The sequence below is a fragment of the Protopterus annectens genome, chromosome 8.part0 (genome assembly GCF_019279795.1).
Source record: "Protopterus annectens isolate FY-2018-M chromosome 8.part0, PAN1.0, whole genome shotgun sequence".
NCBI classification, from domain to species: domain Eukaryota; kingdom Metazoa; phylum Chordata; order Ceratodontiformes; family Protopteridae; genus Protopterus; species Protopterus annectens.
Genome location: NC_056741.1, coordinates 1,991,664,474 through 1,991,689,100, shown reverse-complemented (window position 1 = coordinate 1,991,689,100; position 24,627 = coordinate 1,991,664,474). Strand labels below are relative to the sequence as shown.

Here is a 24,627-nt window from a genome sequence, read left to right as displayed (position 1 = left end):
ACAAAAATGCACGAAGACAGAAAGAGCTGCATGACAAATTATGAAAAATGGTGCTAAATCGGGGAGGGGGACAGCTCCAATTCTCAAAAAAGGATCAAAAATGAACATTCTTACAAGCTACAGAAATAAAATAGTGAGAACAGGGAAAAAAAAAACACAATACAAGGAGATTTCAAAAGTGGAAGCTTAGAGTCATTCTCTAAAGCAAGGTGACTTGACATGCAGTTGAAAAGATCTGCAGAAGGGTCCTGAAAAACACGGCATTGTGAGAAAAGAGGAAGGGTGGGCTTATTGCTGAGTGAAGTCCCGCTGGTCATGGAACTTCAGTCACATATCTTCAACCACAGAGATCCAAAATAATCAGAAGCAAATAATAGCCAAGTAAAGATATATAAACTGAAATGTAAAATGGAATTCACCTTTAGATTACAGACAGGCATCTGACAATATAATGAGACTTCAGTTCACTGGCACCATACTGCTACAGCAATAGTGTGCATTACAGCTCTCTCCTTTACCATACATATTGATACTAATCAGGACTACTTGGCGACCCACATAAATATTTCACTATAACTTTCAATACATCCCTACTGCCACCCCACAGAACCTTAACAGATATGAGGACTCATGCTATACTCATTTGTACCAAGTAGTCACTCAAAAAAGTATGTTACTGTAAGTTCAAATAAGACTACATATGCTGCAAAAAATAATATACAAGAGAGTGGCAGGCAGCATTAATGTCACAGCTATGCCATTTTCAGTAAGACAGAGCACCTCCTGCAATAATTAGAAACAAAACAATGGACCAGTGTATGTATACCTCTCCAATTTTCAACACTTTTCAGAAAATACCAATTTTGAGAGCTAAATAACAGGGTACCACAAAATACCAAGTGATCCCTTTAAAACACGAGTTATAGCTTCGTCATCACAAATGCAAGGGAGCACAATACTTATAGAAATTTCTGACACTTAACCAATCTAGTTAAAGCTGGAGAATCACCATTTCTGGAAAAAATACCTTCTATTAATGCAGCACTGCTCAATGAACATCTGTAGCACATTGAGGAACCAAATGAGGAGAGAAGGTGATCTAACTATTAAATAAAGGCCATGCTTCTGCTTTCCACTGTTGTCTAGCTGTGTGAAAACAAATTCCCAACCTCCTCCTGAAGATATAACAAAACAAGCACTCTGCAGATTATGGATGCAGGTATAAACTGTTTTTTCTGGAAGTCACCACAGACTGAATGAGGAACTCTCCATTGAAACATTTCAGATAGCAGTTGTTTAAGCAAGCAGAGGAAGATGTCCAACATTTTTCCCACATCTAAAATGGTATTCAGTCTTCCTCGTATGTGGTGTTTGCTTACATCAGTAAATATGAAACAAACAAATCTCCGTGTTAAATAGCAACTAAAATTAGATGAAGACAATCAGAAATAAAGACAGGCTTTAATAAAATAACAGGTAAGCATTTTTGTTCTTCGCTTTTTAATGACCTTGATATGTCAGGGTGCACACATGCTCTACAAGTAGAAGTCTGAGATTTTTAAGAATCCAAGAGTTTTTCTCATTGTAGACAGCCCCTTAAAGACTTGGCCAACACTAAATTATCAGATAAGTACTTACATCTAATACCATAGATCATAAGAGGGTCAAGCTGCTTCTTTCCATGCTTCCCCTGTCCAGATAGGTTGGAAACTGCTTGAACTTCTCGATGAAAAAGATAATCCAAGAGGGTTAGTGCCATCTTCTCAGCTGTTCTGCAGTTAGTACTGATATGTATCATATCTGCAGGGGTAATAGGGCAGCGAACTCGCATTTCTGGGTTATTCTCATCCCCAAGCCATGTGCCACTTGGGAAGTCCTCTGCAAAAGATTAAGAAAACAAGCAGAATATGAGCAACATTTCAAATGCTATACAAACAATAGTAGTTTTTCAATAAAGAAACTGAAGCTTACTGTCATACTGAAGAAAAATAGTTTGCTTTTAGCACTTAACCTAGTAAACTACAGATGTGGGAGAATACTCACCATAACAACAGGTGTTCAACTAACAGGATTATTACTGTAGTTCATAACACATGGAGGACAGCTACAGACAGAAGTCAGTTTTCTAGCCAGACTTTAAAAGTCAGATGTCACATGACTAGGAAAAAGGTTATGTCCCAGATCAAGGACATCAGTTAGAAACTCCATTGAAAAGGGAACACAACAATCTGTACTATTTTAAGTTCTTAAACCCCTAGCTTCATCAACTTTAAAGTATACTAGAGAACATGAGCAAAAAGGAAACACAGGACCTACCCGGGTACGTTATAGCAGTACACATAAAAGTGTATAAGAACTAAACACTAAAATACATGCAGCTATACATACATATATATGAGTGTGTGTACACATACACAACCATACGTACACATGTAAGTCTATACACATATAATTCGATCTGGGACACCCATCCCAGTCTACTGTTCACTCTACTTAATACAGAGAGAACATTTGAGAAGGCCAACCCACTTAGGTTCTTATCCTTGAATTATCTTCTTCTCCTCCTTCCTCTCTCCTTGCACTTTACTAACAAAAAATGCACTGTATTCACCTTTTACTGTATTTGTGTTTCTTCCTACTTTATTTTGCTATTGCCTCTTCTTAAAAGTACTAAATTGTATTTATTCTGCTGCATTTATTACTGCTTGGTAGTAGATTGATTTAACTGTAACTGTTACTCTAAGCTTTTTGGTTTAAGCACTTGGGCTACAGACCAGTTGTTTTACATTAAGAAGGTTTGTGGTCTGAACTCTTGTGGGAGGAGAGGGTAGATTCTGCCCTTCTGAGCTGGGAATTTCTTTTTAAAGGCTTACTGTGCCTGCTTATTTGAACTGCTTCTTTCTGAAATTGGTGCGCCTAGTTTGCTGTAGCATAGACTAGATTCAGGCCTGCTGAATCTAGCTTTGTTTGTATAACTTGAGTACTTAATTGCATTTATTCTGCTGCATTTATTACTGCTTGTTAGTAGCCTGATAAAATTGTAACTGTTATTCTAAGCTTTTGGTTTAAGCACTTGGGCTTCAGACCAGTTGTTTTACATTAAGAAGGTTTGTGGGTCTGCACTGCTGTGGCAGGACAGGTAGCTTACATCCTTCTAAGTTGGGAGTTGCTGACTGAAGGCTTACTGTCTGTTATTCTAAAAGTGTATTAGTTCTGATTTAAGCACTTGGGCTTCGGGTCAGTTATTTTACATTAAGAAGGTGTGGTCTGCACTCTTGTGGGAGGAGAGGGTAGATTCTACCCTTCTGAGCTGGGAGGTTCCGATTAAAGGCTTACTGTGCCTGCTTATTTGAACTGTTTCTTTCTGAAATTGGTACGCCTTGTTGGCTGTAGCATAGACTAGATTCAGACCTGCTGAATCTATCTTTGTTTGTATAACTTGAGCACTAATCCAGGCCATCTTTTTTTTTGGAGAAGGTTCCTCTGCACCCTAGTGGAAAGAGTGTGCAGTTAGAACTTGTCAGATCGAAGACTGCTGGAATGGGGCTCAGTTTTTAGCTTTTTATTGGTTAATTGGTTGTATTGTTTAAATCAGTTTGCTTCTTTGCTGTTATATTAAAAAAAATATATACTTTATGCATCGCCGCTTAGCTAGGATTAAATTCTTCTTGGCGCCATAAAGTCTGCTCTTCAAATTTTGCCTTAGAACAAGCAAGTTTTTGCACTCAAATCTGTTTCTTTGAGCTCAGCACTTGTTCAGAATTCATTGTAAGCACTAAATAAGCTACAAATTACTACAGCATTCAACTTTTCTCACTTGTCTAGAGGGAAACAGTTTTTAGTACTAAATAAAGCACATATCCAGGCATGTCTAAGGGTCAGCACCCGGTATTTTCTCCTGTCTACCTGATGAATCTGGGTATCTTGGGACAATGCAGCAATTGCCTCATGTACACAGACAACCCTCTCCTCCTACCACCCAACACTACAACCTGTGAGAGATGCACTTATACATCCAAACTGGAAGCAAAACTCTCTTCACCCAAGACTGGACTAGACAGTCAAGAGGGGAAGGTAAACATTTGCACCACACTCATCACATAGTCCCTCAAAGCCTACACCACCAAAGCACACACACAGAAGCACAAAACACACACCTACATTCGCGGAGGCTATCAATAAAAATCTGCTCAAGCAAAAGTGACCACCAAAGCAGAAACACAAGCAACCTCCACCCCCAACACAACCCAAATGACACACAGCCCACAAACTCAGTGTGCCACTCAACCACATCCCATACGGCATAATAACGTACCCAACACTCTAGTCATAGGTGACTCTATAGTCAGGCACACTGAAGTTCCACTCACCAGGCTAAACAAGGCGAAAGTTACTGTCAGCTGCCTGTCGGGTACCAGGATCCGCCACAAAACGCAAGCACTCAGTTCACTCCACAAGTACAAATATGACTCTGTCATTGTCCATGTTGGTGTGAATGACCTGAGACGTACCTCCCTGGACTACATGAAAAGAGACATGGAGGAGCTCTCTGATCTTGTAGCCCAGGCAGGTATGACCCTAGCCCTGAGTAGCATTCAATTAAATTTTCGAATTTAGACAATAGAGTCTTATACATTTATATATTTTTTACAATTTATCATTGCTTTCAACATATGTTGTAACACCTTACATCTAGATTCATATAAATTATTTATAGTTTAACTATTTAGAACTCATTAGTCTAGTTATGAACTGATAATATGTGTTATTTAATATTAGAATAGCATTACATCGACTGATTTACATGTTTTATAATATGTAATATATGTTATTTGGTTTCCAAGTCGCTATAACATAATAGGTTGGATGATTTATGCTTGTAAAATAGAATATTTGGGCTACCAGATTAATAAATAATTTTTGATAGAGTGTTAGCGGTCTAAATGTTAACATCAAATGGCCAGTTTATTCGTGGATAACATAGACAGACCGACTTGTACCTCAATTTTTTAGTATTTTAAATTTAATAAATGTGATAGGGAGAGATGTTCATTTACGAAGTAATATGATTTGGGCGAAATCCCCAATTTTTTAACTATGGTTTAACTATGGCACACAAAATAGAAGCTGGTCAAGTCTCAAGTTAAAATCCAAACTTTTATTCCACTGCAGGTCAGATAAGCGCTTTCACCCATTCAATAGAGCTTCATCAGATCATGTGATAAGGACCTTAATTGATGCAAGCTGTATTTATACAGAAGCTAAGATGTATTTATACAGAAGCCAAGAACTCTAGTAGCCTATCAGATGCATCTACTCGCTTATATATTCATAAGAAAATGTATAAAACCTGATAAAAGCAATGTGAAAAACATATATAAAAACATATATAAAAAACAAATGCAAAAAACAATACATAACAAAAGCTATATAAAATTGTCACTTATATAAAGAATGCATGTCCTGAAAAATCTACAAAGACATATATATGCATGAACATTCAAAATATACACAGTTAGGTTATTTTCACATTCCTGCGTTTATTTAACATGGGCTTAATCGATGCTCTCTCATTAAGGCCAGAACCCCTATCTGCTCTCAATCTAACTATCCATCCACTCTCTCTCCTTTCAGTATGGTTCCTGATGTCACCCCCTCGTATATTAGGTTTAATAGTCTCAAGTGCTCTAAATAAAAAGTGATGTTCGCTTCCAGCCTGAACCACATGTTTAGCTAGAGCGTTATGTGGTGAAGCTTTCCTAATGTGATAAAGATGTTCACGTATTCTATCCCTAAAACGACAATTGGTTTTGCCAACATAAAATGCATTGCATATTTGACAAACTGCTAAGTAGATTATGTGGATAGTCTCACAAGTAGCATCCGCATTTATGCTAAAGTTGGTGTGTAAATCAGGATGTTGAAAAGAGGGGGTGGGGTCAAGAGAGCTGCAAAAATTACAATGTCCACAGGGTTTAGTGGATTTAGAGCTCGTGGACCATTCATCTCTTTTTGAATAGCACAGCATTCTCCTCAAATTCAATTTATTCCTATATAGGAAAGAGGGTTTAGTGCCCACAAGTTTGCCAATGGTGTCATCAGTGCAAAGAATGGGCCAATGTTTCATAATGATGTTTCTAATTGCTGGACAATCAGTACTATATGGTAAGGAAACTCTTACACGAGCTGTTCCTCTATTTCTATCACTATCCACAATGTTACTCATGTCATTAAGGGCTGGTCCGAAATAAGGAGCGGCTCTGCTGAGTCTAAGTTCATTGACATCCAAGAGATTAGAGTCAATCTCTTGTGAACCATAGCCACGTTCCTCTAATCTCAATTTTAAGTCACTCACTTCTGTTATAAAACCTTCTTCAGTGGCATTTAGCCGGGAAGTTCTCATTCCCTGACCTCTAATAATGTTTCTAAAAATGTGTTGTGGATGCATACTATCACACTGTAAAAGGGTATTATAATGACAGGGTTTCCTATAGACTCCTGTGTTAATTAAACCACACATTAACTTCTCTACATATAAGTCAAGGAATTCAATCCTGTCTCTGGAGTAATTCATAGTGAAATTCAAATATTCAGTAAGCTGGTTTACCATAGTGTGGAATACAGTCAAATCTTCCTCATTACCTCTCCATAAAATAAAGACATCATCTACGAAACGTCTATAAAAGGCCACCTGTTGTTGGAACGTGTCTAAATTGAAGAGGTTCTCAAATTCCCAATGCGCCAAAAACATATTAGCGTAGCTGTTGGCGCAGGGTGTGCCCATAGCTACACCACCCCGTTGCTGATAAAATTTATTATCAAATGTAAAGAAGTTATTCTCTAGAACAAGTTCAAGAAAGTGTACTACAAGGTCCACCTTAGCTGATGTATACTCACTATGTAACAGAAGATAATTAGTAACATAGGACAGACCAACATTATTTGGAAGCACAGTAAAAAGAGACTGGATATCAAATGTTACAAAAATCAAACTATTGAGGTCGCCCATTTCACCTAGACAGTCATATAAATCAGTTAAAAATTGTTTAGAGTCTTTAAGCACAACCTTGTTCTCATTCAACACAGGACATAGATGTTTCTCAACATAAACAGATAAGTGTTCAGTGATCCAGCCTTGCCCCGCCACTACTGGTCTCATCGGTGGATCAATGGGGTTTTTATGAATCTTAGGTAGTCCTTGTATTATCGGTACAAGGGGGGTTTTGATAAAAAGGTAATCAAATAATTCCTGATCTAAAATACCACCTTTAAACATGTCTGATAGCGTATTACTAACATGAGCAATAGTAGCTCTGACTGTTTGTTCACTAGCTGCTAGATAGAAATCATCACTCAATAGTTCAATCATAGCATCATGGTATTTGTTGGTGTCCATTACCACTATTCGGCCCCCTTTGTCAGCTGGTTTAATGGTGATAGAATGTAAGGATTGAAGTTTACGTAGACTAGCCTGTTCTGCTGGACTCAAATTACCCTTCTTCCTATATTTGGTGGTAGAAAAATAATCATAAAGATCATCTTCCGTTAGTTTCAAGTATGCCTCAACCAGAGGATGATTCGATGGTACAAAATTGCTAAGTCTCTTGAACCTAGGTGGCCCATTAGATCTAGTGCACACTGATGTACTATCAGTGTTGTCATGAAATATCAATTTGAGCATCACGTTACGACAAAACAACCTCATATCTACAACGGTATCAGTAAAGTTACTGTGTGCACTGGGTATAAAACTAAGACCTTTATTCAACAAATTATTATCACACTCCGTTAACTTATATCCTGAGATATTATGTACCATAGAATCTACTGGCACTGGAGTGTTACCTACATCTAGTTCAATTTGTTCCTCCACATCTTCTTTAATGTCTGATGTGGTACAAACTCTTCTGATAGTTTTCGTTTTTGTCTCCCCCTGCTCATAGAGCATCCCCTCTTTATTCCTTTGTCTTTTCGGACAGTGAGGGGAAAAGGGAGCTCACTCACTACATCTGTTGTAGTAGAAGTGATTATCTTATGTGTTTGCTTTGATCTCACAGTACCATCATCTACTGGCAGCCCTTTATTAACTGTTCCATTGACAATACGAACTGCAGGATATAAATTAATTTTGTCTGATGCAGTACTCACGTGTAGTTCGACTAGCATCTTTACTGACTGCCCTAATAGGGCTAACATTACTATCAGTATGTAAAATAGTGATAACATCATCTGTATCATTGGAGGTGTTATTATTATCAATATTAACAACAGTTTGTACCTCATTTTTATGTGAATCACTGTTTTGTATGCAATTGGTGATAGTAATGTTAGCCCTATTAGGACAGTCAGTAAAGATGCTAGTCGAACTACACGTGAGTACTGCATCAGACAAAATTAATTTATATCCTGCAGTTCGTATTGTCAGTGGAACAGTTAATAAAGGGCTGCCAGTAGATGATGGTACTGTGAGATCAAAGCAAACACATAAGATAATCACTTCTACTACAACAGATGTAGTGAGTGAGCTCCCTTTTCCCCTCCCTGTCCGAAAAGACAAAGGAATAAAGAGGGGATGCTCTATGAGCAGGGGGAGACAAAAACGCAAACTATCAGAAGAGTTTGTACCACATCAGACATTAAAGAAGATGTGGAGGAACAAATTGAACTAGATGTAGGTAACACTCCAGTGCCAGTAGATTCTATGGTACATAATATCTCAGGATATAAGTTAACGGAGTGTGATAATAATTTGTTGAATAAAGGTCTTAGTTTTATACCCAGTGCACACAGTAACTTTACTGATACCGTTGTAGATATGAGGTTGTTTTGTCGTAACGTGATGCTCAAATTGATATTTCATGACAACACTGATAGTACATCAGTGTACACTAGATCTAATGGGCCACCTAGGTTCAAGAGACTTAGCAATTTTGTACCATCGAATCATCCTCTGGTTGAGGCATACTTGAAACTAACGGAAGATGATCTTTATGATTATTTTTCTACCACCAAATATAGGAAGAAGGGTAATTTGAGTCCAGCAGAACAGGCTAGTCTACGTAAACTTCAATCCTTACGTTCTATCACCATTAAACCAGCTGACAAAGGGGGCCGAATAGTGGTAATGGACACCAACAAATACCATGATGCTATGATTGAACTATTGAGTGATGATTTCTATCTAGCAGCTAGTGAACAAACAGTCAGAGCTACTATTGCTCATGTTAGTAATACGCTATCAGACATGTTTAAAGGTGGTATTTTAGATCAGGAATTATTTGATTACCTTTTTATCAAAACCCCCTTGTACCGATAATACAAGGACTACCTAAGATTCATAAAAACCCCATTGATCCACCGATGACACCAATAGTGTCGGGGCAAGGTTGGATCACTGAACACTTATCTGTTTATGTTGAGAAACATCTACGTCCTGTGTTGAATGAGAACAGGGTTGTGCTTAAAGACTCTAAACAATTTTTAACTGATTTATATGACTGTCTAGGTGAAATGGGCGATCTCAATAGTTTGATTTTTGTAACATTTGATATCCAGTCTCTTTTTACTGTGCTTTCAAATAATGTTGGTCTGTCCTATGTTACTAATTATCTTCTGTTACATAGTGAGTATACATCAGCTAAGGTGGACCTTGTAGTACACTTTCTTGAACTTGTTCTAGAGAATAACTTCTTTACATTTGATAATAAATTTTATCAGCAACGGGGTGGTGTAGCTATGGGCAATTTGCTCCAACAGCTACGCTTAATATGTTTTTGGCGCATTGGGAATTTGAGAACCTCTTCAATTTAGACACGTTCCAACAACAGGTGGCCTTTTATAGACGTTTCGTAGATGATGTCTTTATTTTATGGTGAGGTAATGAGGAAGATTTGACTGTATTTCACACTATGGTAAACCAGCTTACTGAATATTTGAATTTCACTATGAATTACTCCAGAGACAGGATTGAATTCCTTGACTTATATGTAGAGAAGTTAATGTGTGGTTTAATTAACACAGGAGTCTATAGGAAACCCTGTCATTATAATACCCTTTTACAGCATGATAGTATGCATCCACAACACATTTTTAGAAACATTATTAGAGGTCAGGGAATGAGAACTTCCCGGCTTAATGCCACTGAAGAAGGTTTTATAACAGAAGTGAGTGACTTAAAATTGAGATTAAAGGAACGTGGCTATGGTTCACAAGAGATTGACTCTAATCTCTTGGATGTCAATGAACTTAGACTCAGCAGAGCCGCTCCTTATTTCGGACCAGCCCTTAATGACATGAGTAACATTGTGGATAGTGATAGAAATAGAGGAACAGCTCGTGTAAGAGTTTCCTTACCATACAGTACCGATTGTCCAGCAATTAGAAACATCATTATGAAACATTGGCCCATTCTTTGCACTGATGACACCATTGGCAAACTTGTGGGCACCAAACCCTCTTTCCTATATAGGAATAAATTGAATTTGAGGAGAATGCTGTGCTATTCAAAAAGAGATGAATGGTCCACGAGCTCTAAATCCACTAAACCTTGTGGACATTGTAATTTTTGCAGCTCTCTTGACCCCAACCCCTTTTTTCAACATCCTGATCTACACACCAACTTTAGCATAAATGCGGATGTTACTTGTGAGACTATGCACATAATCTACTTAGCAGTTTGTCAAATATGCAATGCATTTTATGTTGGCAAAACGAATCGTCGTTTTAGGGATAGAATACGTGAACATCTTTATCACATTAGGAAAGCTTCACCGCATAACGCTCTAGCTAAACATGTGGTTCAGGCTGGAAGCGAACATCATTTTTTATTTAGAGCACTTGAGACTATTAAACCTAATATACGAGGGGGTGACATCAGGAACCATACTGAAAGTAGAGAGAGTGGATGGATAGTTAGATTGAGAGCAGATAGGGGTTCTGGCCTTAATGAGAGAGCATCGATTAAGCCCATGTTAAGTAAACGCAGGAATGTGAAAATAACCTAACTGTGTATATTCTGAATGTTCATGCACATATATGTCTCTGTAGATTTTTCAGGACATGCATTCTTTATATAAGTGACAATTTTATATAGCTCTTGTTATGCATTGTTGTTTTTTGCATTTGTTTTTTATATATGTTTTTATATATGTTTTTCACATTGCTTTTATCAGGTTTTATACATTTTCTTATGAATATATAAGCGAGAAGATGCATCTGATAGGCTACTAGAGTTCTTAGCTTCTGTATAAATACAGCTTGTATCAATTAAGGTCCTTATCACATGATCTGATGAAGCTCTATTGAATGAGTGAAAGCGCTTATCTGACCTGCAGTGGAATAAAAGTTTGGATTTTAACTTAAGAGACTTGACCAGCTTCTATTTTGTGTGACTCTGCCTTGCCCAAGTTGCTCCTTTTGTTACTTTTATTATTACTCAGTTTATTTGGAGCATTGGGTACTTGTCCTGATAACCAGCGAGTGGTTTTCTATATGGTTTAACTATGTTTTTACATAATTTTAATAAGACAGTATATGCTATGGATGTTTTGATGTGACTTGTAATGTTTGGAAGTGCTATATACAGAGTATACTTTTGCACATTAACATTAACAAGCAATGTGTTTTTAAAAAAGATGGTTCTCACTTTTGACGTAATTAATTATTTAATTGTGAATGTATTTAAAAGAGAGCCATCGCATATGGAATTGTTTAGTCTGAAGAAGGAAGGATACAAAGCCTTCCGAAAGTGCTTGTATAAAAATAAAAGTTCTAACGTTTTTACGGAGCTTTCGTATGTGTTAAAATCTTCTATTATTGGATTTACTACAATCACAACGTATTGGACATTGTGTGGCTGCTTTCTTCACATTTGTTTCGTTTTCTGCAGTTTGTCCGGCGTTTTTGGTGTACCTGAGTAGCATTCTTGCCATCACCCAGAATGATACCACAGTACAAGGACAAAATGATCGACTTCATCAATTGACTAAGTTTCTGGTGTCATTCTAAGGGGATCCAGTATCTGTCTGCCTGGGATGACATGATCGACAGACTACGATGCTTTGCCAGAGATGGCCTGCATCTGTCGCCCTTGGGATTCTGGATACTGGCCAAGGCTCTTGCCACCCCTATAATGCCTTTTTTAGGCAAGGTTCAAATGACAAATTCACCACCGTAACAGGTACAAGCAAGCAAAATCTGGGGGTAATGCTACTCAATGCTAGAAGTCTAAACCTTAAAATGCACTCACTCGAGGCACTCCTTAAAATGGAGAACATCGACATCTGTGCAGTTACAGAGACCTAGTTCAAGGCTCCAGAGAGCACCCCCGCATTACCAGGCTATAATTCATACCACAACTTTCGGCCATCTAACCTGGACCGAAACACTAAAGGTGGAGGCGTGCCCATATTCATTAAGGATATCCACACCTCCAGGCTAGTTCCTCAGTATAATGCATCCGAGATTATCCAACTGCAACTAACTCTGGGCAAGACCGCAATCTAAATTGTAGCTTGCTACAGATCCCCCACCATGCCCCAGGATTCCCACTCCATTTCTTGATACACTGGAAAATATTAGGATACAACCCAACACCCTAACAATGGGTGATTTCAACTACCCCACCATTAACTGGGGAAAACTGCTCATGTACCAACACTTTTGCTCAACATTTTCTGAAATTCATAAATTCTAATGCATTGGATCAACCTAAACACACCCCCACCAGGGGGCAGCAATATCCTGGACCTGGTCATTAACAACATGGGCGACTGGTGTTCCACACCAGAGGTCAATTCCTCGTTGGTCAGATCAGACCATAAACTAATCACCCTAGAAATCCACATCCTGCCCCACCCCGATTAGGGAAACCACCGTAAAAAATTTCTCCAAAGCCATCTTCACACTTCTTAAGACAGAAGTGCAAACCTCACAACACCCATGCAGATGAACAATAGAGGTACGACTGTTGAATCCTACACAAATGCACTTTATAAGCACTTACATGAGTGCATGGATTGTGCTATCCCTAACAGAACCAAGATGCTATCCTCAAAAAAAAAGAAGCCAATCTGGTGATCCCCTGCCATAAACAAACTCTACAACAGAAGAAAGAAAATGTTGCAAAAAAAAAAAAAAAGAGTAAAATCCCATGATTGGAGGAACTCCCTGGTCAGCCTCAGTAAGAAGCTGAGATCCCGCATAAAATCCTCCAAAGCTAGTTACGAAAACAAAAATTGCCACTGATTCTAAAGCCAACCACAAAGCATTCTATAGCTATGTCAAGAATCTCAATAGCAACACTCAGAACTGTTCTGAGTTACAGCACAATGACACTAAATATACAGAACCAACTGATATTGCCAACATCCTGGCAGATAGGTTCAGTGTTAACTTTACCCCCCTTTCACCTCCTAAAGGGCCCATCTCTATACCAAAAGAATGCAAAGTTCCTGTAATCATGACTGCACAGGTAAAAAACACACTCTCCAAAGCCAGGAACACAGCATCCATGGGACCTGACAGCATCCCAGGCTGCGTTCTAAACAAACTACAGAACGAACTGGCACCCCACCTAAGTACCATATTCAATCATAGCCTCACCTCAGGCTTTGTGCCCACTGAATGGCACACAGCAACAGTTATTCCACTCCACAAAGGGGGAGCCACCACAGACCCCGTGAACTACCACCCCATTAGCCTGACGAGCCTGGTCTGCAAGGCCATGGAACATATCATCACGGAACTTATAAACAAAGACATTGGTAATCTCCAAACTCTGGACCCCACCCAGTTCGGGTTTGTAAAAGGCAGATTATGTCTCCTAAACCTGAAAGACTTCTTTGAAGCATTCCCAAACCTCTAATAATGTTTCTACAAAGGTGTTGTGGATTCACACTATCACATCTCGCCAAGGCTTTATAATGACAGGGTTTCCTATAGACTCTGTGTTAATTAAACCACACTAAACTTCTATAAACTATATGTCACAAGATGGTTTGCCATCTGGCACATTGACAAAACCCACACTGTGAAAGTAGCAGACTCCAAATCCGACTTCAGACCAGTGACAAGTGGAGTACCACAGGGTTCATTCTTGGGTCCTCTCCTGTTTGGTATCTACTCCATGAAGTACAGGCTAACACAGAAGGTCTTTAAAAGGCCACCTGTTTGCAGATGACTGCAAACTAGGAGGTTCTCAAACTCCCAATGCGCCAAAAACATAAGAGCCTCACTGAGACAGATGCCTGGTGTGCAAAGCTACACCATGGCCTCAAATTCAATGCCAAATGTGCACTGTCATCCTCTTTGAACAAGTAAGAAACTGTACTGTCCACCTAAACTACCACATAGGCGGTAATCTGGGACACAGGTGGACAGTAGTCTCTCCTTTGATAATCATATCGCCACTGTAGTCAGGCAATCCTTCTATGTGGCACACCTCATCACAAAAAGTTTCTCAACCAGGAAAAAAGAGGTCATTGTTCCCCTCTACTCGTCACTCATTAGACCCATTATAGAGTACAACACCCCTTTTGGTATGTACCTCACAAGACATCTACAACAACTGGAAATACCTCACAAAGAGGATCACCGGCCTCAAACAGATGCCCTACGCAAACCGTCTAAAAAAACTCCAGCTTAATTACATTGCATATCGCCTACTCAGAGGCGATCTTTGAATAACATACAAAGCTATGTCAAACACAGAGCTGTTGGACATGCTCCACTTAAAGAAATCCCAATCCCTCCAAGCTACATGCTCTAGGGACCTAAACCTTGTCACCACAATAAACAGAACATGCTGGATTGACCGATTCCTGTCCCAGAGACTTCCCATACTCACGAACAAACTACCTACATATATATATATATATATATATATATATATATATATATATATATATATATATATATATATATATATATATATATATATATCTCAAACAAAGCTCCTCATTAGCATTCTTCAAGAAAAGTCTTGATGATTGGATGGGAAATAGGAAATTCACCATGGGGATCACTTCTGTGGCTCTGCTCAACAGGGGCACAGGAAAATAATTTTTTTGAGTGGCGAAAGCCAAGGTACCTTTTTGGTTAGGCTTATATAGGCCCTAAGGCCAATAGCCTAGTACTTACCTATGAACCTATGAACATATACGGCTACAGTTTTCCATAAATTTTGATTAAATGAAATCACTTTAACTGTTTTCCATAATTTGTGATTTTGCCGAATGTAATAGCCTATGAATGAATTCCATATAATATGCGCATATACACACACACACATATATATATATATATATATATATATATATATATGATATTGTATGCATGGAGATGTGGTGTGTGACACGGGAAGAATCTTGTACTTGGATTTAGGGAATAAGTCTCATGATGAATGATGACTATTGGACTCTGTTAATCCTATTGTACAAAATATTTCAAATATAATATACCACTGTCAAATATTCTACACCCCTTTGTTTTATTTTCTTAGTTTGGATTATTGTTTTCTACTTATTTCAATGGGATAAGTTAACTGCAAATGCTTCCAAGTGAATAAGGTTTTGGGTTTTTATGAATGGGCTGTCCTGACATCAGTTTTCTACTCTACTCTGAAGCAGGTTTTACTGTTTTTTTTTTTAAACAGAGTCAGGTACTTTGCAATATTATTGCCAGTAGTATACTGAAGGTTACATTCAGCTGTGTTAATTTTGTTTTGTTTTTTAAATGCTAATGTAGATTTCTGAAATGGATTCATTTTGCTGGCAATGTTTTCCAACTGCCTATTGGTCTGTCTGAAGTTTACTTTTTTTTTTGTCATTTTAACAATGCCATATTTCATTTCAAGGGAGCTTTTATAGGTAGACTGTCCTGTTTTAGTTGGGTGGGTAGGTGCAGTTTTATTTCTGGACTTACAGTGTACATGGGGCGCAGTTTCCTTAATTAATGACATAGGTAGCATTGTGATAAATGCTTCTTGACAAAGAAAGAATGGTCAAACACCTGATGATGCAGGTAAGATGGTGGTAAAAAAGTCTTGCACTTCTGCCTGGTTCTGATTCACCCCAAACTATCCTTGTTGATTAGCAGCACAGGACACTGCAAAAGCTATGTCAGGAATAAGAGGGGAGGACATTGTTATCCAAGGGAAGGGAAGAAAAGGTTTGGTCCACTGTACTGGGGACACAACTGGGAGTGCATAGTGGGACAGTATATACAGGAGCCTGGCTAAATCTGAAGGCAAATTCGATAGCCACATGCCTAAATCACAGCTGCTAGAGAGGTATGGGGCAGACTATGGACAATCTATTGAAAAATGTGATGCTGATGAAAGCTTCTCACTTGATGGTGAAGGAATGAAGGAATATGGCTTTTCTATAGGATTTATAGAATTAACAAAGGTCAGTTGTATGGCATCAAGCACTAGAGTCAAGACAAGTACAAGGCTGTCACTGTCTTTTGCGCTATCAATTAAGTATAAGAAAGGTAACTTCTCTTTAAATACAGTAAAATAAAAACAGGTTAAAGTCCTTGGTTGCAATGGTAAGGGAATCATGTTTAAGGAAATACAGACCAGATCAAGAAGACAAAGATTTAATTATTTACTTATGATGTTATACTTAAAAGTGAAGACACCGAGAAAAAAAAACATTGCTTCAGATGCTGGACAAATTTGGTAAAATGTTGGGTACAAGGCAAATAAGACAAAAAATAACAGCGCTAAGGATAAACTTTGTGCCCTCCTTTCTGATGAGGCAGACATATGCATATCCACAGCAAGCAAAATATATTATTTGGGGATTTGGCAACAGAATACTTTAAAAATGTCCAACTAGAACATATGGCGATGTAAAGAAAATATTAAGGAATACTTTCCATAGATGAAAATGCTTGGTTTAGACTACAGACAGTGCATGTTTTATGGTGCCTTTGGCTCAAGCTTTTCCAGCTGATATATTTTTAGAAAATAAGTAAAAGTGTAACAGATTCTGTGTAGCATGATGGACAAGCCTAGTCTCTTTAGATAAAGTGATACTTACAGAAGTGGTAGGACGTTTTAAATATTCCTGACTCGGAAATGTGACATGCTGCAGTACAATTAAACATATCTTATTTACTGTCCATGTAAAATTATGCGACCAAGTGGGAAAATGAAGTCTAAATATAGGCAGTTCCAGAATTAGTATGGTGGGTACATACCTTCTGATGTGTTATGCAAGAAGAGTGGAGTTTACAGATGCTACAACAGTGTTATGTAACTCATTAAGAAAGGAAGGCAAAGATCTAGTTAGTTCATTTAGTGACCATTGGGATACCAAGTTGGATGCTCTGGAAGAAGTGGGTTTATGAAGTTAGAGGAGTAGGAATAAAATATTGATTTACTAGGAAAACTGAGGATGGGAGGGAAGACAGGGCACGTAGGAACATGTAAAACAGATATATAGATTGTCTTTATTGTTATTATTACAGATAACATATGAAGGTTTACTTGATATAGCAATGCATATGGATTTGATAGTACATTTGGAAAGGCACCCCCCCCTAAAGACAACATCTACTTTGTTGAAGGCAATGCGTGACAGTCCACATATAAAGGTCTGGTATGTACAACAAGTAAGGCACCGAAAGATCAACTTTTGCAGGGACTGCAGTACGTTACTGGAAGCTGAGATGATGCTATGGAAAGTGGATTTGTTTGTTTGTTATAAGCCTTAAACATAGAAAATTATGTTACTTGCATGCAAGTGTCTCAAAGAATATTTCTATACCCTGCCACAAACCAAAGGTTAAGAACGAAGCTTCTGAATGTTGACTCTCACTGCTAGAGGTGTGAGGAAGGGTATGGACATGGAATCATATGTTTTAGTCCATAGCAAGTCTAAAGTTTTACTGAAGATTTAGAAAATTTAACCTGCGGTGGTGGTGCTGCGGTAGCGTTGTTGCCTCACAGTAAGACGCTGTCCGGTTCGGTTCTCAGCTACAGCGTCTTCTGTGTGGAGACATGCGTGAATGGGCGTACCTTCGTTGAAGGTTGTGCATCAGGGCTGGTAACTCGGCACGTAAAAATCAACTACCTATCATTAGTGGACCAGAGTTCCGCTGTGGCGACCCCTAACCTGGAAAAGCCGAAAGACACAAACAAACTATTTTAAGTTTTGCAAAAAGAAACATAATTGTTTAAAATGCTTACCTTATTTTGGATATCATAAAAAGGTGTACTGTAACAAAGACAGAAGAAACAATGCTATTTCTGTTTCATTTGGTTACAAATGAAATTATTACACAAAGATAAAAGTCAAGGAGAATACCAACAGTAAGGGACATCATTGTAATAATGGATGGGTTAGTTGACAGGGAAAGTCATGCTGCAAAAACAAATTTGTGGGACAAGTACATGGCTAAACGGGTCTATACTGCAACATTGAACGCTTAAAACAGCAAATGATGTTACATTGACACATTTTCAGCGAAAGCTGAAAATATAGAGTCCAAAGAACAGCGATTTTTTCCTAGGGAAAGAAATCGCTGTTCCAACCCCGGCAAAAAAAAACACATTACACACTTCCAAACACATACACACATACCCAATCCAAATTATACCCCCCCAAAAACCAGTAAACAACTAAATACACATATGCACATTTAACGAAAAAAAAACAGTAAACATTTTAAACCATATGCGCACTTACCTTAACCCGCACCCTAACCCTAAGGTCAGTAACTCTCGCACATTTACATAAACAGCTCCAAACACATACACACTTAACTTAACCCAAATTCTACCCCCCCCCAAACAAAAGTAAACAACTGAAAACACATACACACATAACTCAACCATACATTTAACACAAAATATAAAACAGTAAACACTTTCATACATATGCACTTACCTTAACCCGCACCCTAACTCTAAGGTCAGTAACTGTTGCACAATCACGCTCGGGAGCTATACAGGACCACACTACACTTCAGAACACAGCAAAACAATGAATCAGTCAAGCAACTTCTTTCCCAGGGAACGAATTCGCTGAACAGCAGCTTCGCTGTTTTGCCTGTTCGCTCTACATGCGTCGACGAAAACACATTCGACATAATGCATTTTTGTTGTACTCATAAGAACCCGGCTAAACAGTTACCACGGAAAATAAACAGATATACCTTGTATGCAACATTTTCAATGCTTGAGAGGTCTATTAAACATGTTTGACTGGAATGAAAGTAAACTGCTTTTGGAGCAAATATTAACCAGGTACCCTCTACGTTACTTAAGGAGGTTGCTGAATATCATAATTTCACATTTAAGACAATAAGCAATGACAAAAAAAGCCCAGTCAAAAAAGTGTGCTAATATTTTTTATTAACAAGAATAGTATAAATAAATGCTTATGTATATGTGCAGTAAATATAAGCATTCAACTGTGTAACCAAATGCATTAGTTGTATTACAATTAGCAATCTTAATTACTTTGCTGGTGTTATTGTTGATATATCCTTATGGCACAAGCTTACAAGTCTGGATAAATGAATATGTACTTTCAAGAAAGTGTAGTGAGTAGACAGAGGTTTATATATATATATATATATATATATATATATATATATATATATATATATATATATAAATAAATAAATATATGGATATATATACATATATATATATATATATATATATATACACACACACACACACTCACACACACATACATAAAAAGGTCCTTTGGACTGTGAAAATATGCAATCTGGTTATACTAAATGAACCAGCATATTAATTAAGTGCAATGGTTAAAATGATTAAATACAGCAGTTGGACAAAGTGTTCTGTTTAACTGCAGCTGCACTTTCCACTTCTGTGTGTTCCAGCTTTGCAGTGCAGTTTCACTGCTAAACACATTTACCAGCAATAAAACCATCATAATGAATGATGTGCTACAATTAGCTAAACTTCTAAAGGACTGGCACGATCTGCAATTGTTATACAGGGACCATCCATTAGAAGTTTGACTAATAACAGTATCCAGAAGGTCACTACTAACAATTAATCAGTAAATGCAAATTGGAGCAGCAGAATGTCAGCCAGCAGAGTTGAGCCTTTAATAAAACATGTTAGCAGACAGCTGCAGGAATAGTTCAGGGAGCAAAAGATCCCTAGTACCGAGTGCTACTCACCAGAAGTCAGTACAGATACTAAAACAACTTTTTTATGGCTGAGTAATCCAACTGCATGTTCTCATAATCAGCAACTTTAGAACTTGGGTAATAATACACCACTTTCCAGACCTCTAACCAAAAAATGCCAGATGACACCAAATACAGTACACACCAGACAATGACACACAGGACCAAAAAATACAGTGCTCGGACCACCGATTTTTGTTGCAGGTTGTAGGATGAATATGCAAGCTTTGCTGACAGGCAATATCTTGACTTGAAGTTTGATGGCAGATAAAGGGCAATCAGCATATTAACAGCAACTAATAACACTGTTTACTATTTTCCAAATCAGAATGCACTCAAGTCAATTTATTGGAAAGTCTGTTCTACACATAAAGGTATTGTATTGTGGAGGTACCATTTCTCTTCATTTAAGTAGGGCCCATGAAGAATAAAATAGAGAGGGGAAGGGTAGCATGGTTCACAATCTTAACACCTGGTTCAACAGATCAGAACTGTCATTGCCCCCTTTAGACAGCTAAGGCTAATCATTGAATATAATGCCCCCTTCCACATGCACCTGTCTAGACACATGCAACAACTGGAACTCCCAGAGAGATACCTTACTAAAGGGATACAAGGCCTAAACAACATGTCCTACATGGACAAACTCAAAGCCTTGTCACTATACTCAGTATCCTACAGACTGCTAAGAGATGATCTGTGTCTGGTACACAAAGCATCCTCTGACCCATCACGGATGGCTTTAGTGCACATTAGCAAGTTAAATGTCATCAGAAATACTCAGTCTAGGGATCTAAACCTCTTCTTCAACATCAACAGAACGGTTTGGAAGGACAGGTACATCTCGCAGAGGATATCACTCCTGTGGAACAGACTCCCCATCCACATAAAACAAAGTTTGTCCCTGTCCGTTTTCAATTACAATTTAGGTCTATGGAGGGGAAACAGAAAATTTACCCCAGAACTGTCCCCTGTACTAATAATGGAGAGAGGTAGCTCCTAAATGCTTCAGTCCATGTATGGGTCCCCTCAAATTATTTATGGTATGATTCCACTTATTCTCATTAGGGGAAATACACAATTATTGATGGGTAAGGCCAATCTACAACCAAATCAGGTTATTCTGAACACAAAAAGGAAATTGGCTTGGCTTTAAAAAAAACATGCAATGGCAGCTAGCCTAGTACTTACCTATGAACAGCACTTAAGAAGAAAATATTGCAATACAAGGTCTCCTTCTTTAACTGTTTCTTTTTCCCCTGGACAATATTTCTTAAAACTCTGGCTGAAGTCTTGTTAACAGAAAAATATGTTTGTGAACCAGCTTGCTAAGTAGCCTGCCAAGTACACAGGCTAGTGCTTAAAAATGCCACAAAACTAAGTCCTAAGATCTTATGGATTTACTTCATGAAATTATAGTGCAAAGTTTTAAATACACTTTTTTGTTTTACTTTTTTTTTTCCTTACAAAAAAGTGTTGGCAAATGGGATGATGATCAAGAAGTGCAAGTGGAAAGGAAAATGTGAAGACACACTTCTGTCAAATTCTTTCAAACAAGCCAAGTCAACACTTGGGTAAGATGTCCTAGAAAATGTCCTAATGGGGGAAAACTACAGAGAGAATCCACAATGACTGATAATGCAATGTCTTTGACATACCCCCTTCATAGCTCATATCACCAGCTCAGGGAATGGTCAACCTAACAAGACCTACGTACAGTAAAATTATGGAAAATACCATACAATAGAAGGAAAGCTACTGAGAACCAATTTAAGTCATTTAGGAAATCACAGAAGATCAGTAATTATAGGGTGTGCAAGCCATTTCCATATAGACACCAAGCCAACATCCTTTCACAAAATGAAATGATAATGAGTAAAGGACTACAGTGCTGCTGGGAGTGGCACAGATGGGATAAGAGATGATGGAAACATCACCCTCCATTCCAACCTCAGCAGAAGTGCTACATGGACACACGTCCATTGAAAGGTTAGATCCTCACAAGGTGGTTGAAGCAAAGAGCAGTCACAGCAGCATCAATGGACTGACAGACTGCACAGTACATTCCCCCTCTATCCTACAATGGCGGGATATGTATCAATAGAAAAAGCAAATGTCTACAACAACACACTCTAGAAATAGGACCATATGGTGCCCAAAGCAAAGTACTTATGTCGCCACTTAGGAAACAAATATGTGGTGATGCTGAGCCACAAACAGAAGCAAATTCCATTGATATATGGGATACCCCCCTCATTCCAGTTAAATAAAACGGGGGGGATCTGCAGCTATGGAAATGGGGAAATCAATCAAAACACAGTTTAGCTCACAGGTTCAAGAAAAGTACTGGATCACAGTAAGGGGCAGCCAGCACATGAATCATCTCCCCATTGCCACTAAAACTCTACTACAACAGAAACACTTTGAGATGAGAATTAAAGTCAGATGAAGGCTTGGTAATGAAGAAATTTTCAAGCAAGATACAAATGGAAGAAAGTAACCCAGATAAGTATGGTTAATAAAAGGTTAGCTGGCAGGACAGCAGTGGCAGACTGCATCCAAAGAGTGTGAATGTTAAGCAGGCAGGACAGAGGGGGCACAGAATGACCAAGAAAGTTCTGAGTGATGAACTAATCACAGGACAGCAGTGGCAGAGAGTAACCAGTGTGGTTATTTGAGTAATGAAGAGTTAAACAGCAAAACAGTGTTGAGACTGTGAGACGGAAAGCTCTGGGTGGTAAAGGGTTATCAAGCAGCACAATAGTGGCAGTCTGTACCCAAGTAAATACATGGTGGCGAAGGACCAGCAGACATTACAAATATGATTGACAGTTACTGAGGATGTTATGAGAGATGAAGTATTAGGCAAGCAGCAAAGGCTGAGGAGGGCCCACATTGTTATAGGCTGTTCCTATCATTCCTACCACATAAAAAAAGCATGGGGTGTAAACTAGGAACAAAGAAAAGTCTAAGGAACAGCATGTAATAGGGTCATATTCCTCCTACCACATGCAGAATCTGTAATTATGGACTATCACAGAACATGGAACCTACAAAACCACCCAGCTCTGATGGCAGAGGGTAATAAAGTGTTGACTACGGACCAAGTGAGCATAATTCGAGTAGCAGCTTAGGTGCTTGACAAAGCTGGCAAGGAGGAATGGTGTGCCTACCTTGGGATCAGGGTGGGGAAGAAAAGGATGCATACAACTACAAACCTTCTCAGAAAGATCAGCATTGCAGTACACATGCTGGCATCACCTAGTGGTAGGCTTCATTACTGTGCACTAATGGGAAAGGTACTGATGGTCCCCAAAGCAATGCCGATCATTCATGTCCCAACCCAGCCAAGGAGTGGGATTAGATCTTACAAAAATGTATTTCACTGTCAGGATGTCCACAAATGCACAAGCAACCATCATGGCTATCTGTATAACAGCCTATCTGGATCCCTTGCATTGTACAGGGTTAACTTCTAGTACTGGGAAACAGACAGAGTTCTAATAGGGAATGTTGGATGGCCAGTTGTCAGGCTCAGGAGCAAACTTCATCAAGAATAAAAAAAGAACCCTGGATCTCATAAAACCAAATGATGAGGCATGGAGGACTGTTTACAGACAGAAGTTATACAAGGCAGTCTTATGTCTCTACCACTCAAATAAAATGCCACAAAGGGATACTGAGAAAGCAGGGCATAAAGTTGGGTGATGAAGTGGGCAGGCAAAAATAAAGTACCTGTCAAAGAATAAAATCTAAGTCTGAAGAGCAGAACAATGACTGGGGCAGGCAACAATAAAGAGAAAAAGAGCCAAGAAGGGTTCTATGGCAATATATGTACAGAGGTCTGTTTATCATCCAGATGAGTCAGATTTGAGTAGCTGCTCAAGTACTGGAGGCACCGAGGAGAAGGAAAAGAAGATTAATTTGACAAGTTCTGCTCACTTCTTAAGGGAGATTAGGTTGGTAGGTGTAGGATGGGGACAGGGCAGTGCTGCAGCTTTTAAGGGAAACTTCTGGGGCAGCAGAACAAACAAGTACATCACTGAAGAGTTGGGGGTGACACCATCATGAAAGCCCACTGCAAGTTCTCCATACTACATCAAACATGCAAGAGGATAACAGAGTGTAATTCTAAGTGTCCATCCAGTATCCTTTCCAGGGACAGTCACGACACTGCAAACGCCTTCCCTTGCTACCATCCAGCCTTGTTGATCTCACCAGTTTGGGAGGCAGTGGCAGCCAATGGCTAGTGGCAAAGTATGGGTGAAGCAGACAGTAAGGCTGTAGGGAGTACCTCAAAGCAGATGTCCTACACTGCCACAGAAAAGTACAGTTGTGTACACTTACCATAAATGTAGACGTTCAAGTGCATTCACTGTTGCAGTCATCACATTTGGGTTATCTGCTTGCAGTAGCCCTCAGTCGGCCTGATTAACAAAGTCTCGG

General features: G+C 38.7%; 1 protein-coding gene across 3 annotated transcripts in view; it reads right to left on the bottom strand.

The window, feature by feature from the left end:
- The window catches only part of LOC122809794 (BTG3 associated nuclear protein), a 1,260,844-nt gene that overhangs the window by 754,167 nt on the left and 482,050 nt on the right, over window positions 1-24,627 (bottom strand). For all 3 annotated transcript variants that reach the window (XM_044081537.1, XM_044081535.1, XM_044081536.1), the window contains exon 7: window positions 1,639-1,878. In XM_044081537.1, the coding sequence (XP_043937472.1) occupies window positions 1,639-1,878 (240 nt within the window). The remainder of the gene's footprint in view (window positions 1-1,638; window positions 1,879-24,627) is intronic.